This window comes from Somniosus microcephalus, chromosome 7, assembly GCF_052327205.1.
Source record: "Somniosus microcephalus isolate GS21.2 chromosome 7, FLI_Smic_1.0, whole genome shotgun sequence".
Classification (NCBI taxonomy): domain Eukaryota; kingdom Metazoa; phylum Chordata; class Chondrichthyes; order Squaliformes; family Somniosidae; genus Somniosus; species Somniosus microcephalus.
The window spans coordinates 77,051,996-77,066,873 of record NC_140993.1 but is presented as its reverse complement, the minus strand read 5'-3'; the positions used below and the strand labels follow the sequence as shown (position 1 = coordinate 77,066,873).

At 45.3% G+C, this 14,878-nt stretch overlaps 1 protein-coding gene across 5 annotated transcripts in view; it reads right to left on the bottom strand.

Moving 5' to 3' along the window:
- Positions 1 to 473: 473 nt before the first annotated feature.
- The window catches only part of tp53inp1 (tumor protein p53 inducible nuclear protein 1), a 40,065-nt gene continuing 25,660 nt past the window's right edge, over positions 474 to 14,878 (bottom strand). For 4 of the 5 annotated variants that reach the window (XM_085992627.1, XM_085992623.1, XM_085992624.1 and 1 more), the window contains exon 4: positions 474 to 3,220. In XM_085992627.1, coding sequence (XP_085848753.1) covers positions 2,971 to 3,220 — 250 coding nt within the window. In that variant the 3' untranslated portion in view covers positions 474 to 2,970. Of the gene's footprint in view, positions 3,221 to 5,009; positions 5,145 to 14,878 lie in introns of all 5 variants that reach the window. The other variant, XM_085992626.1, reaches the window with a different exon arrangement.

Here is a 14,878-nt window from a genome sequence, read left to right as displayed (position 1 = left end):
TCCTTCACCATACAAGTGCTGTTCCTTTAAATCGCAGCTTTCCCTGACCTGTAGCTGACAGCAAGCAAGCCGGCAAGCTTCACGCCAGGTCTCATCAGCAGGGTTCCCCGCAGGCGTGTTTGATGTGGGAAAAGCCCCAAAGTTGCAACGGCCCCGGAAAATCTTCTTCAACAAGGTAATTATTGGTCATTAGTGTGCCAACAACCAGTCCCGCCAGCGGCGGCCGGGACTGAAGCGAGTCGCGGGGAAACGGCGGTCCGAAAGTCGGACGGGGCAGGGAATCAGGCGGGGGGGGGGTTCCGACCCGCTTTTTCGGTGATTTTCGGCCCCCGGCCGCCTGAAAAGCCGCCCGACGGCGGCCAGAAAATTGACCCCATAGTGTCATATGATCTCACTGCGATCTCTTGTTTGTAGTTTTTGTTTTTTCTGCCCTTCAGTGTTTCTCCTATTAAAAAAAATGACAATACTCAAACTCAAATTATTACATTTATTGACGAATTAAACATTTCCACAGTCAATACAAGAAATCAATAACCAATTATTGGAACTTAAAACAAAAAGCACATTCCAGCTATGTGAAAGGACAGATAACTAGTTTTAAAATATCCTTCTTAAAATGTCATTTTAAAAAAGAATCACATTTTCACATAGTGCAAACTGCACTAGTTAACCTTTTGGATTCACTAATAAATACCTAGATCCTAAATTAGTAAATAAAATGATATCACTAATTCTACAAGTCTATAAAGTTGACACACTTATTTGGCAAAGTGCTGTATTTATTCTGTAAATTGGATTATGTTGCCGGTCAGCTGAGTGACCATAAAGTCCCAAAATGAGTTAAAACATCTCCAGGCTTTTTCTTGTCCATTATCTGGTACAACTGAATATAAAACTGTACAAAGTAACTCCACAAACAAGCTGTCTTCTGTGCATAGTTGGGTTGGTTTGTTATATTTACATCTGGCTCTTTCATATCTTCAAATTCTTCTTATGTAACACAAAACAATGTTTTCACATACTGAATTTACACTGGAAGGCACATAATTAACAAAACCAAACACGAATCCCTGTATGAAATATTCAGCAATCTAAGCTACAGCTTAGTATTTTTATATGTAACATACACTTTCTTACAGCAACATGTACAAGCTTTGTTCAAACTTTCAAGAAGGTTTTCTCCGTTTTAATCTCATCATCACCAACATAATCAACTCCTAATGCAACAATATATAAAGAAGCTTTTACATAAACACATTAAGTCAGTCAAATGTAATCAATCTGTACAACATCAAATACAGTCAACAACAATTTGGTTAGGATACATGTTAACCTTAATGTCCAATCACACTCGGCCACTATCAGTTTTCCATACAGCCTAAAACATCTGCAAATGTTTCACCAAGAACAAAGATCGAATTAGATTTTACCACAATGCTTTCAGTGATAAATATCTAACAAAATAACCATGCAAAGAAAAATATATAATCAGATTTTCTTCACCAGTGTTAAGTTTAATGCAGTTTTATAAAGCACTTTCAGAGATGGACTTGGTTATCAACTTGCAGTTTCCTAGACAACCTAAGAGGCATTAATGAGGCTTTTTACAGGATTTGCCAGACAGCATTGTCTTGAAATTTTCCTCTGTATGTTGTGAAAACAGTGATGTATGGCAATGTATTTGCAAATTTAAAAAGAAATCCTGAGGCAGGGTTGGATAATGTTCTAATACATTGAAGATTCCATTATATTTACTGTGATACAACATTGGGTTTTTCTTACTGGATGCAAAATCTAAATGTTTACTTTACTGAAATGCAGTTATTTATTCCTATTTTCCAATCTATTTCTTTAAGGTGCTTCTACAAAAGTAAAATCTTGCTGGACAAAAGCTTTACTAAGTATGGAACAATATACAGACATTTTTTCTTATTTTGCACATGCAGCAGCAGTTAGAAGTCAATTTAAGAAAAAAAGTCTGAATTGGGAAAAATGATGCCTCAGCGACTATCAGAATCCACACTTGCTCAACAGTCACATTTCTCCAAACAAGATTAAATTTCACAGGAACATCTTTGGAAAATGGGACAGAAATGTAGAATTAAATAGAAGCGTTTTATAACTAAAGCAGGTTCACTATTCTGTGATAAACATCACAGCCAACATAGTGTAGTAAAGGGAAAAAAGTAAACAAAAGCAATCCTTCATGTAAATGCACAGCACCGAGGTATCATCCAACATCAAAACATCTCAAAAATACAGCACATTTAGAAAGGGGAAAAAATGGATAACCTAGAAACACAATTTTATAGACATATGCAAATTGCTACCTAGAGGGAAGTCACGCATGTAGCTTCAAAGTTTGACTATTTACAAATATCCTGTAGCAATCATAATGATATATAACTGCCACCAATCCAAAAAGGCCCATTTTTTAAAAATGAAATATGCATTTACATAGGGCTTCCTTGCTGTCACATACAGATGTTTAGAAAAATTATACACTATATTGTCCCTGAGAATCTGTGTTTTGAAATAAGATGAGTTTCACTTCACACAACAAATCACAGCTGAAAGAGGCTTTCCATCTCCCAGGCAATATTTGTTAATGATCATGTTGACAGCATACATTTTTTGTAACAGTTGAATTTTGCACATGCGCGCGCACATACCCAAACATACATGCACAGACAAAATGGATCTTCATACTGAGATGGAAAACTTAACAAGCAAACCCTATATATTAGAAAGATTGCAAGGAAATTTCTAGATTTGAGAGTAAAATCCTATCAATCAGGACAAGGCATTTGGTGATACTGAGTTTAAGATTTTAAAGCACCCAGAAACTAGAATAGAAACCTTAAAATACTTATTCAATATGATTAATGATTCCTAATTTTGTTAAATATGGAGCCCTAAAAAAAGTTACATATAACAACATTGTTTAAAAAGTTAAAATTGCAATGACAATTAATAATTATACTGGCGCTGGCAAGGTTGGTGTAGAACGTGTCCACTGTGCTTAGTTTGTCGAGAGCGGCACTCCCTAGTAAGGTTTTGGCGGCGAATGTTGTTGCGGTTTATGAGGTGCTTTGCGCCATGCTCTTTTCCACGTCTAACATGACGAAGCTGATTGGCTTGTTCCACAAAACTGGTGTGGGCGGCTAGAGCAGCTGCATAGCAGCGAATATGGTGGCCTACCCGGTTAGGGGTTTCAGTTCTAGAATGAGAAGCAAAATATCAATGATATAACCTGTATTCATCTTGAGTTATCAAGCTAGCTCACTACGCAAAATCAAATTTAAAGTTGACATCAATATAATGCAGACTTTTCTATCAATTTCAGGTACCATTTTAAACCAACTATTTGATAAGCACAAAAATTAACTATTTACTGTGGCATTTAAAGTGCTAATGCTGGTGGCAGCCCCAAGTTTAAGAATTAGGAGGTGCTGTTACCACCACAGGCACCAAGGCACACATGAACTGTTGCCCCTCCCCACCTCCTCCCCATGCCTCGGAAGCAATATAAATGTTTACTGCACGAGTACCATTTCTCATCTTTTTGATCACAATCTCAGTGCTCGGCCCATCTGTACACACCAGCAATCCAGTGTCCTAATCTCTGGCATGTACAGTGCTTTTTCAGCCACTTTGAAGATCTGAAATGAAGTTATAACATTTTGGGCTAGAAATTCCGTCGGGGCACTAACTTTTGAAATCTCAGAAAAGTATCGCCAGCTGATAATCATTTTCTGGTCCCGGGAAATTGAGCTTTAGTGCTCCAAGAGGGAGCCAGGAGGGGGCTTTAGTGCTCCAAGAGGGAGCCAGGAGGGGGGATTTAGCAAGAGTTATGTGGGGAGGGGATCAGGGAGCAGGTGGTGGCTTTCATGGACAATAGGAGCTTAGAAATGGGGAGAAACTGCAGAAAACAAAGGTTCAAGGGTAGAGTGGGTGGGGGACGTGGACAGGAGGAAGCAGCAAAGGCAGCCACATGCTTGTTCTCATCCTCAGTTCCTGATCTAGGAAGAGAAGAGGGGGGAAAGAATCAGCAGTGTTCCTGCTTCTGATCCCTATCCAGTGGCTTATGCCGGAAAGTACACGTGTGGAAAATGGCCAGGTGATGCCCTCCAAAGTCAAATGATCTGCTGACACTCACTGTCTGAATTTACGCACAAGGAATGGATGAGGTACTGGTGGGAGCCTGGCCTAGGACTGCATAAGAGTCAGAAGTAGAGAAACAACTTGGGAGGAAAACCCATAACACATGATTTCAACTTGTCTGAAATGTTGTAACCTGCCTTGCTGACTGACCTGCTGCGTATTTCCAGCATTTTCTATTTTTGTCTGGTTTATTCACCATTCTCAGTTTAGCCAAAGGCAAGTAACCAAATAAAATAGGGTAGAAATGACTGTTGGCAAACTTATATGAATGTCGAACGCCCTTGTACCAAATTTGAAATAAACAGGTTAATGTCTCCTTGAAAATTGTGGAGACAGGAATCTGGCACAAACATGTTAAGCCTTTATATGATAATATAGCTGATAGCAAGTGCAACTCGATATTTAAACCTAACATTACTGGTCAAGGCTATTTAGTCAACAAGTCTGCCAAGTCCCCTGTGCTTGATTCCTTCTTTGCCAGTTAAAATAAATACTTTGCAAGATAAACCAGTAGATAGTACTAATAAGTCAACCATGCTCAATATAGCCATCAGATGACACATCTGTGCCTTGCAATTACTTCCCTTCCAAAGGTGTAGGAAGCACTGCAAAGCAGTGATATATTGTCCATTTTCAAAAAGGGAGACAGAGCTAATTACAGGCCAATTAGTTTAACAACTGTGGTAGTAAAAAATGTTGAGCTTTAAAGATGAAGGGGGAATAATTTGTGGCTGCCACGAGAGTTACCGGCAATTTGGATTATTGGCCGCTGAAAATGGGCACAGCGCTACCCAAGAAAAATTCGCGCGGGGGGGCTAAAGATTTTTAGCCCAGTGCTCACTTACTGTGTAACACCCTCCTGGTGGCATTAGCGCAGCTGTGGAACTCGAAGTTCCCGTCCTGAAGTGGCGTTCCAGCTTCTAACAGCCTCTGGGAGCGAGGCTGTGGAGTTCGCAAGGAATTGTGAGCAATTAAAAGGGCTACGAATAAAAGGGGCAATGCGTTCAGAACTAATAAAAATTAAAATAAAGTGAAAAAATGCAGTTATCAGCCCTTACAAAAAATTAACATTAAAAGGAAGTCCCAAATGGGAGTCTTCAGCACTTAAAGCTGAATTCCCTTCCGAACCTCAAAAAATGAGAAAAGTGCTTCAGCACTAACAAAAATGGCTCAGCAAGCCAGGGAAGTGGCACCCAGGGTCTTACATGCAGCACTCCAACTTTGTGCAGGGGGTCGCACAGCAAGAGAGGTCCTCTACCCGCAGGCCCTCCAGAAAGAATGCTGTGCGACTACATCACCGAGGCTGTCACTGCCAACAGTGTCGCCCCCACCACCTGGCTCCAGTGCCCAAAGAAGCTTCATGACCTTAGACCACTAGTCAAGGTCAGTGAATGCAACTTCAAAAGCCATCTCCTACCAACTGAATCACTAGCCTCACACGCTGCTCAATTCAGGACTCCCCCCCGCAACCACTCACCTACCAACAATCTGAATCAAACACGAGGCACATCTCCCTTTCCTAGCCTCACCTCACCCCCTTGGAGGAGACGGTGCAGACCTTTCTTGGTAGGGGCATGGCTGAGCCCTTGGCCATAAGCAGGGCAGAATGGATACAAGATGCTGGTATCCTCCTATGTTATCCTCCTTCTGTCATGTACCTCTTGCTTTCCTACCTCCCCCTCACTACAACTCCACTCTTATGCCTTCCTCATTTCACACACCCAAGAAATGCAGCCTGGCCAGCTAGTGGTTCGCCAAGAAAAGGGAGAGGAGAGGGAAGAAGAAGAAGAAACGCCGTCACTTGATTTGATACTCCCAGCCACTAGCTCCTCAAGTTCGACCAGCAAGGCCATTTACAGTGTCCCCCACTGAAAGTCAGCAGCCTTCCACCAGCCATGCTGTAGCCACTGGGGTAGCACTGCGTGACATCAGTAGGATAGGCAAAGGCACACACAAGACAGTCGCTAAGAGAATGCGTAAGATGATGAGTTGGTTTCTTGATGTCATATTGGATGGATAGATATATAAAGTTGGATTGGAAAGTTTGCTTTGTGGTGGCTTTTATTTCAGCATTGTGGCCAAGAGGGTGCTGTGATGGTTAGTAACAGAGGGAATGTAAGGGACTAATGTTGAAAGGGCAATTGGGGTTGTGGTCACTGGTACCGCAGGCGGATGATTCCATCCCGGATATCCCGGCCAGAAAGAGGCTGTCTGGGTTGCATCATTCCTTCAGCTACCTCCTCTTCCCTCTGCAAGCAGATGCTGCAAACCTGAAGTGACAGCATAAAATGCTGGAAATACTCAGCAGGTCAGGCAGCATCTTGACTTGAGATGTGAACTCTGTCTCTCTCTCCACGGATGTGGCCTGACCTGCTGAGTATTTTCAGCATTGTCTGTCTTCTCAGGGGTCTTCCTTTACCATTGGAGGCCTTGCAAGCATCCAGCAGCACTCCCTACACACTTAAAAAACTTTTAACATGTATTGCAGCAAACCACTACTACAGTAAAATCAAAAATGCCCGGTCTAAAAGCTTAATTGCAAACTTAACCTGAAAGATATGTGTCCCTTTAAGAGGTGCTGACAGCACCTCTGAGAGTCTGCTTGCATGCTGGGTTTACCTGGCATGCTTCGGACCCAGCGGTGAACTCTGTGCTAGGGTCAAAGTTTGCCGTGGTGACGTTAAGTCGGTGTGACGTCATCACTCTGCCATTTTTCTTTGCAGCGTGATACTTCTTAACGGCAGCACTACCGGGCCTAGGAAAATGAAGGAGACCGTGGGACCTGCCACCAGCTGGCGAAAGAGCGGCGGCCACCCTCTTTTCGCCATTTTTTGCCGGTAACGGGTGATGTTAAGCCCCCGAGTTTTTAGCCCCAAATTACTAAATATCCAGATGAAGAGAAAATAATTAGAAGCCGCCAACACAGATTTCAGAAAGGATAGGTTAAATAGGTGGTTTAAGGAAAGGGGAATAAAGGGATACGGATAGAGAGGAGGCACATGGGATTATGTCTATGGCTCGCATGAAAGATAAACACCAACAAACTAGTTTGGCCAAATGGATTCTTTTCAGGTTATCATTTTTATGTTTATCTATGACCAACTACCAATTTTTCAGCAAAATATCTCTGGTGAGGGAGATGTAATTTATATGCAGTGTGCTTTGCAAAGTAATTTTTAGTGGCAAAGGAAGCCATATATTGGAGGAGTTATCAGCATGACTGTCAATTATTTTTGAATTAAGTTTCACCATCTAGCCTGGAATATACACAACAAAAAGACAAAGGCCTAGAAATTGGGGGGTTTATCACCACCAGATTCAGGTGAACAAATGGCGGCCGCTGTTCTTCTGTCAGCTGCTGGCGAATCCCGCAGTGGCCACCATTTTTGGACGGCCGGCAGCGCTGCCAATATCAGCGATCGCTAAAATCATGTAGATGATGCAGATCGTGACATCAGTGAGTATGCAACGCTCACTTGACGTCCGATCTGGGAGTTTGGAGTTCGCTGTTCAACTTATTGGCATGCCTTAAGTGTGACAAGCTGAGCAAGCGCTGACAAGGAAGAAGGAGGCTCCAGTAGCGTTATTTAAAGGGATCACCAGCAACTACTTGAACCTGACATGTTTCTGCTGTTTGACTGGCTCTGTGCAACTTTCTGCAACTCCAGTAGCTTTATTACCTTCTTTCAAGATTCTAACCCAACAGGGAGTGATGTTGCAAGTGGAGAACGCCCTCATTCTTATTTAAAGGCTTCTGCTCACAACACTTTCTCAGTGTCATGGAGGCTCTACTGACAGTTTCTCTTGCACTTGAGTATCTTCGGGCGAGGGAGCGGAGGCAGCAAAGACGTAAAGATGCACGCAGAGGGAGGAGGAGGAGGCCCAGGACAGCTCTCAACAGGAGGCCTTACCCAACTAGGATCTTCAGAGGGCACTTCTCTTATATCCATTTAAGCGAGGAGCAGTGTATTAGGAGGCTACGCTTCACCAAGGAGGTGGTCACAGAACTCTGCCACCACCTGCAACCAGACCTGCAGAATGAGAGCAGGGCGAAAACAGCTTTCCCAGTGGCAGTCAAGGTCACCGTGGCCCTCAATTTCTTCACCAGCAGATCCTTCCAGTCTGCAGCAGGAGACATAGCTAACATCTCCCAGTTCGCCATCCATCGCTGCATCCGGGTGGTCACGGAGGCTCTCTACACCAGGAGAAGGGACTATGTTGTCTTCTCTCTGAGCAGAGAGAAGCAGGACGATTGTGTATGTGGCTCTGCCAGGATATCAGGCTTCCCCGTGGTACAGGGCGCCATCAACTGCAGACAGGTGGCTTTGCGGGCACCGTATAACAATCCTGAGATATTCCGTAACCACAAACGCTACCACTCACTTAATGTGCAGTTGGTGTGTGACCACGCACAGCGCTGCCTGATGGTCAATGCCCGCTATCCTGGCAGCAGCCATGATGCCTTCATCCTGCGCCAGTCTGGTGTGCCAACAATCTTTCAGCCACCACATCAAACTTGTGGATGGCTGCTCGGAGACAAGGGCTATCCACTCTGCACCTGGTGCATGACACCCTCCGCAAACCCACCACTCATGCCCTGCACTCCTATAATGAGAGCCATGCTTCCACCAGGAAACATCATCAAGCAATGGTTCCATTGCCTTGACTGCTCAGGAGCCCTCCAGTACTCGTCAGAGTCGGTGTCCCATTTCATGGTGGTCTGCTGCATGCTTCACAACTTGGCCATCATGAGGGCACAGGCATTGCCACCAGGGATTGCAGGACCACCTCAAGGAGGAGGACGAGGAGGAGGAAGAGGAAGAGGAGGTAGAGATAGAAGACGAGGATGAGGAGGCAGGGAGAAGGTAGGCAGCTAACTTCCCCCTTCTGGACGGGCTGTCCATGAACGCCTCATCAGACTCCGAATCCAATGAATGAAATCCCAGATCCCCGTTGCTCACCACTTTCCCATCATACCAATCCTGTGTCACGGAATATCACAGCGTCCTCCTGGGCACAAAGCAGAAATGAAAGCCACAAAAAATTCCAAACAAAATTAATACATTTATCCAAAGTCACTTCACACATATTTACACTTATGATATGAGCTAATTACCCTTGTGCAATCCCTTAGTGCCTGTTGTTCAGGTGCCCCTTCCTGATCTAGTACTCCTATGAAATGCTCCCCCAGCGGCTGCAGCATGGTTGGTGGAAGGCAGCTGAGTTTCCATGGGGGAGATTTCAGATGGCTTTGCAGGATGACCTCAAGCAGCTCTGGCCCTAGAAGGCCTGGCTGCAGACTGCACCAGCTTGGCATGGGCAGCAGCAGTCTGGGCTGGCTGGCTGACAGGCAGCGGCAAGGGCAATGGTGGAGTGGCAGTGGTGGGAAAAGGAATGCTATCATCCTGAGAGGGGACAGCAGGGTCCTGCTCCACTGAACCACTGCCATTCCCCTGGGGTGGTGCCTCAACATTCCTAGCAACCTGTCGGAGCACAGATTGCTGGGCTGCTGCGACACACTGCATGCCCTGGTCGACACTGGTAAACCCAGCCATGACGGCAGCAGTCTGAGCTTGGATGGTACAAAGCTGACATTGCATGACAGCGATTTGAGCTTGGCTGGCATCAAGCTGAGACTTCGTGAGGGCAGTCTGCGCTTCCGCTGCAGCACTAAGACTTTGGGTCGCGTCCGCCTGTGCTGCAATAGCAGCCGCGACATCGGCCATCGCACGCACTCTGATGTTTGGGTCGACACGGTCTCTCCTGGAATTTTCCATCATTTCCAGCCTAGAAATCCTGGGCTCCAAGCTCTGCGCAGAGCCCCATGGAATGTTGGAGGCGGACTCCTCTTTGCTCCTTGACATTGCCATGAGGCTTGCTGACAGGCTTGCCATTGCACCTAGCAATTCAGTGTGCATGTCCATCACCCTTCTTCTGAAGGCCGCCCCATCGAAGTCCTCAGCCGAGGCCTGTGCAGCAGAACTTGCGCAAAAACTTGCCCTCTGGGGAGCTGTCCCCCCAAGCTACCCTTTCCCCCTGGCCTTGCTGCAGCCCACTCATGCCCGGTGCCTCACCCTGTGCAGATCCCTCTTCTACACTAGCCTCTAAATTACGTGCAGTCCCATTTTATGAGCTGTTGTCTGTGAGTGGCAGATGCAGTGGTGCTGTGTCTTCTTCTTCTCCCCCCTCACTCTTGCGCATCGCCTCGGGGACAGGCTGCTCATTGTTATTGATTTTCTGAAAGCAGAAAGGCACAAGAGTCGGGTTATAGTGAGAGGGAGGCGGGAAAGAAAGATATGCGTGCATACAGCATCAGCAGCTTGAAAGTGAGAAGAGATTTTAGGATGAGGGGGAAGTGGGATGTGAGAAGGATTAGGAATGTTGTTGTCCCAAGGGCTTCAACCTCGCCGGTTGCCACGGCCTCTATGCTGCCCAATGATGTCCAGCACTCTGTCCTCTGGCTGACTGAGGTTGTGGATGGCAGCCTGCCCCCCGCATGTCTGGTGCTGCTCCCTCCAATTATGCGCGACCTTGGCCTGCAAGAGAAAGAGAAGTGTGTGAATGAGTGTGGTGCAGTGCGTTTGGGTGATGTACCTGCCATGCTTGAATAGCTGTCAGTGTGTGCAAGGGGTGAGATGTGGGTGATGCAGCAGTGGTAACGTTGTGAGGGTGAAGTGAAGCTATGATTGTGAGGTTCGAGTGGTAATAGGCAGAGATTGTTGGTAGGTGAGTGCTCGGGGTGTGTGAGGCTTGTGGTGCAGATGGAGGGATATGGTATTTGCTGAAGCCTTCACTCACCTTGACCTAGCGTGTGTGGTCATTAAACTTCTATCGGCACTGGATAGCCATCATATAGGCAGCTATCTCCTGCCAGAGCCTTCGAGAGGTGGGTGGTGAGGGCTTCCTGCCAGTGTGTGGGAAGAGGACAGCCCGCCTCCTCTCCACGGCCATGACCAGTGCCTCAAGAGCCGCGTCGAAGAATCTGTGGGCTCTTTCTCTTTGCTAACACTCCGTCATGGGTTTGCACTACCTTCTTTTTGCAGCTGCAGTTCTGACAATGAGGTGCTGTAGCATCAGTGCACCTCCCCTTTAAGTACTGAATAAAGCCCATAGCAAACATGACTGTTAATTAGACGGCACCCAATATTGGCCCACCTGTTGAGCGTTAAGCTGATCAGCAGCAGTTTAGCGCTGAAATTAAGACTATAATCATGTTAATGGGGACTGAGCATGAATTTTGCAAGCTACCTAGATCATTTTGACGTGGCACAGCTTAACATCGTTGGGCCTTAACTCTTCCCATTTTGTAGCGATATCCAATTTCTGGGCCAAAGATTTTATCTACTTCCCCCTCATTGCACAATCTCTTCTCACTTACAAGCTGCTGATGGTGTAAGCATGCACATCTTGATGTCCCCCCCCTTCCCCTCAACACAACCCGACCCTTGTGCCTTTCTCCTTTCAGATACCCAAGAGCTGCCAGCAACCCAGCCAGTGCACGACAAATAGAGGAGGAGAGTGATGGAGAAGAAGAGGCACCATCACTCGATCTGACATTCCCAGACACCAGCTCAGAAAATGGCACTTGAGGGTAGTATAGAGGTGGGATCTGCACGTGGTGAGTCACTGGGCAAACGTGGGCTGCAACCAGGGGGTTATGAGTAGCTGTGGAGAGGGGCTTGCAGGGTCTCAAAGCAATCCAGCAATCCATCCTCCATCACATGGTTGGAATGCTGAGACGCCCCCCCCACCCCCGGGGGAACGGCAGTGGCTCTGTGGAGCAAGAACCTGCTGTCCTCTCTCAGGATGACAGCATTCATACTGCTCGAGGTCATCTTGCAAGGCCGTGTCCCCCATTGAAAAGTCAGCAGCCTTCCACCAGCCATGCTGCCGACACAGGGGTAGCACTGTGTAGGAGCACTAGAATAGGCAAAGGAACATGAAAGACAGACACTAAGGGAATACACAAGGGTGATTAATTGACTTTAAGAACATAAGAACATAAGAAATAGGAGCAGGAGTAGGCCAATCGGCCCCTCGAGCCTGCTCCACCATTCAATAAGATCATGGCTGATCTGATCCTAACCTCAAATCTTCTATCACTCTGCATCCACCCAAACCCATGTGATCTCCCGGGAGAGGCGAAAAACCAGATAAAGACCCAATGGCCAATTTGGGAGAAAAAAATCTGGGAAATTCCTCTCCGACCCATCTAGGCGATCGAAATTCTTCCAGGAGATCACTCTGTCCCTATATTTTCTACAGTAATTACCTTCTGTAAAGGCGATCTCCACCCCAGCCAGGAACAGGAATAAAACCATCTCCTGAAATCTAACAGAATTAGAACACAGTAGGAGCAGAACAAGGCTACACGGCCCCTGGGCCCACTCCACTACCCACAGGGCCATGACCATTCCGAACCCAGACTCATGTCCAATTTCCTGCCCGCTCCCCGTAACCCTTAATTCCCTTTACTTCTAGGAAACTATCTATTTCTGTTTTAAATTTATTTAATGATGTAGCTTCCACAGCTTTCTGGGGCAGCAAATTCCACAAACCTACCACCCTCTGAGTGAAGAAGTTTCTCCTCATCTCAGTTTTGAATGAGCAGCCCCTTATTTTAAGATTATGCCCCCTAGTTCTAGTTTCACCCATCATTGGGAACATCCTCACCGCATCCACCCGATCAAGCCCCTTCACAATCTTATATGTTTCAATAAGATCGCCTCTCATTCTTCTGAACTCCAATGAGTAGAGTCCCAATCTACTCAACCTCTCCTCATATGACCACCCCCTCATCCCCGGGATTAACCGAGTGAACCTTCTTTGTACTGACTCGAGAGCAAGTATGTCTTTTCTTAAGTATGGACACCAAAACTGTATGCAGTATTCCAGGTGCGGCCTCACCAATACCTTGTACAACTGCAGCAATACCTCCCTGTTTTTATATTCCAACCCCCTAGCAATAAAAGCCAACATTCCATTGGCCTTCTTAATCACTTGCTGCACCTGCATACTAACTTTTTGAGTTCCGTGCACCAGGACCCCCAGATCCCTTTGTACTACAGTACTTTCCAGTTTCTTGCCATTAAGATAATAACTTGCTCTATGATTTTTCCTGCCAAAGTGCATAACCTCACACTTTCCAGTATTGTATTCCATCTGCCAAATCTCTGCCCACTTACTTAGCCTGTCTATGTCCCTTTGCAGGTTTTTTATGTCCTCCTCACTCACTACTTTCCGTCCCATCTTTGTATCATCTGCAAACTTTGATATGTTACACTCGGTCCCCTCCTCCAAATCGTTAATATAGATTGTAAAGAGTTGGGGACCCAGCACTGACCACTAGTTACTGGTTGCCAATCTGAGAACGAACCATTTATCCCAACTCTCTGCTTTCTGTTAGAGAGCCAATCCTCCACCCACGCCAGAATATTACCCCCAATCCCGTGATTTTTTATCTTGAGCAATAATCTTTTGTGTGGCACCTTGTCAAATGCCTTTTGGAAGTCTAAATACACTACGTCCACTGGTTCCCCTTTATCCACCCTGTATGTTACTTCCTCAAAAAACTCAAGCAAATTTGTTAAACATGACTTCCCCTTCATGAAACCATGCTGAGTTTGCCCTATTAAATTATGTTTATCCAAATGTCCCGTTACTGTCTCCTTAATAATGGACTCTAACATTTTACCAACCACAGATGTTAGGCTAACAGGTCTATAGTTTCCAGCCTTCTGCCTACTACCCTTTTTAAATAAGGGTGTTACATTAGCAGTTTTCCAATCTGCCGGGACCTTTGCTGAGTCCAGTGAGTTTTGGAAAATTATTACCAATGCATCCACAATCCCTACCGCTACTTCCCTCAAGACCCTGGGATGCAAGCCATCAGGTCCAGGGGATTTATCCGCCTTGAGTCCCATTATTTTACCAAGTACCACTTCCTTAGTGATTTTAATTGTATTTAGTTCCTCCCCCCCTAGAGCCCCCTGTTTGTCCAGTGTTGGGATATTCTTAGTGTCCTCTACTGTAAAGACTGATACAAAATAATTGTTCAGTGTTTTTGCCATCTCCATGTTTCCCACCATTAATTTCCCGGTCTCATCCTCTAAGGGGCCAACATTTACTTTAGCCACCCTTTTTCTTTTTATATAACTATAGAAACTTTTACTGTCTGTTTTTATATTTTTTGCTAATTTACTTTCATAATCTATCTTCCCTTTCTTAATCAATCTTTTTGTTATTTTTTGCTGTCTTTTAAAGACTTCCCAATCTTCCATCCTCCCACTAGATTTGGCTACCTTATATGCCCTTGTTTTTAGTCGGATACTATCCTTAATTACTTTACTTAGCCACGGATGGCTATCTTTTCTTTTACACCCTTTTTTCCCTCAGTGGAATATATTTTTTTTGGAAGTTGTAAAATAACTCCTTAAATGTACACCACTGGTCATGTACCGTCTTACCCTTTAATCTATTTTCCCAGTCCACTCTAATTAATTCCGCTCTCATACCTTCATAGTCTCCTTTATTCAAGCTCAGCACGCTTGTTTGAGATCCAACCTTCTCACCCTCTAATTGAATATGGAACTCAACCATGTTATGGTCACTCATTCCAAGGGGATCCTTTACTAGGACATTTTTAATTAATCCTGTCTCATTACACAGGACCAAATCTAAGGTTGCTTGCCCCCTGGTCGGTTCAGTTACATAC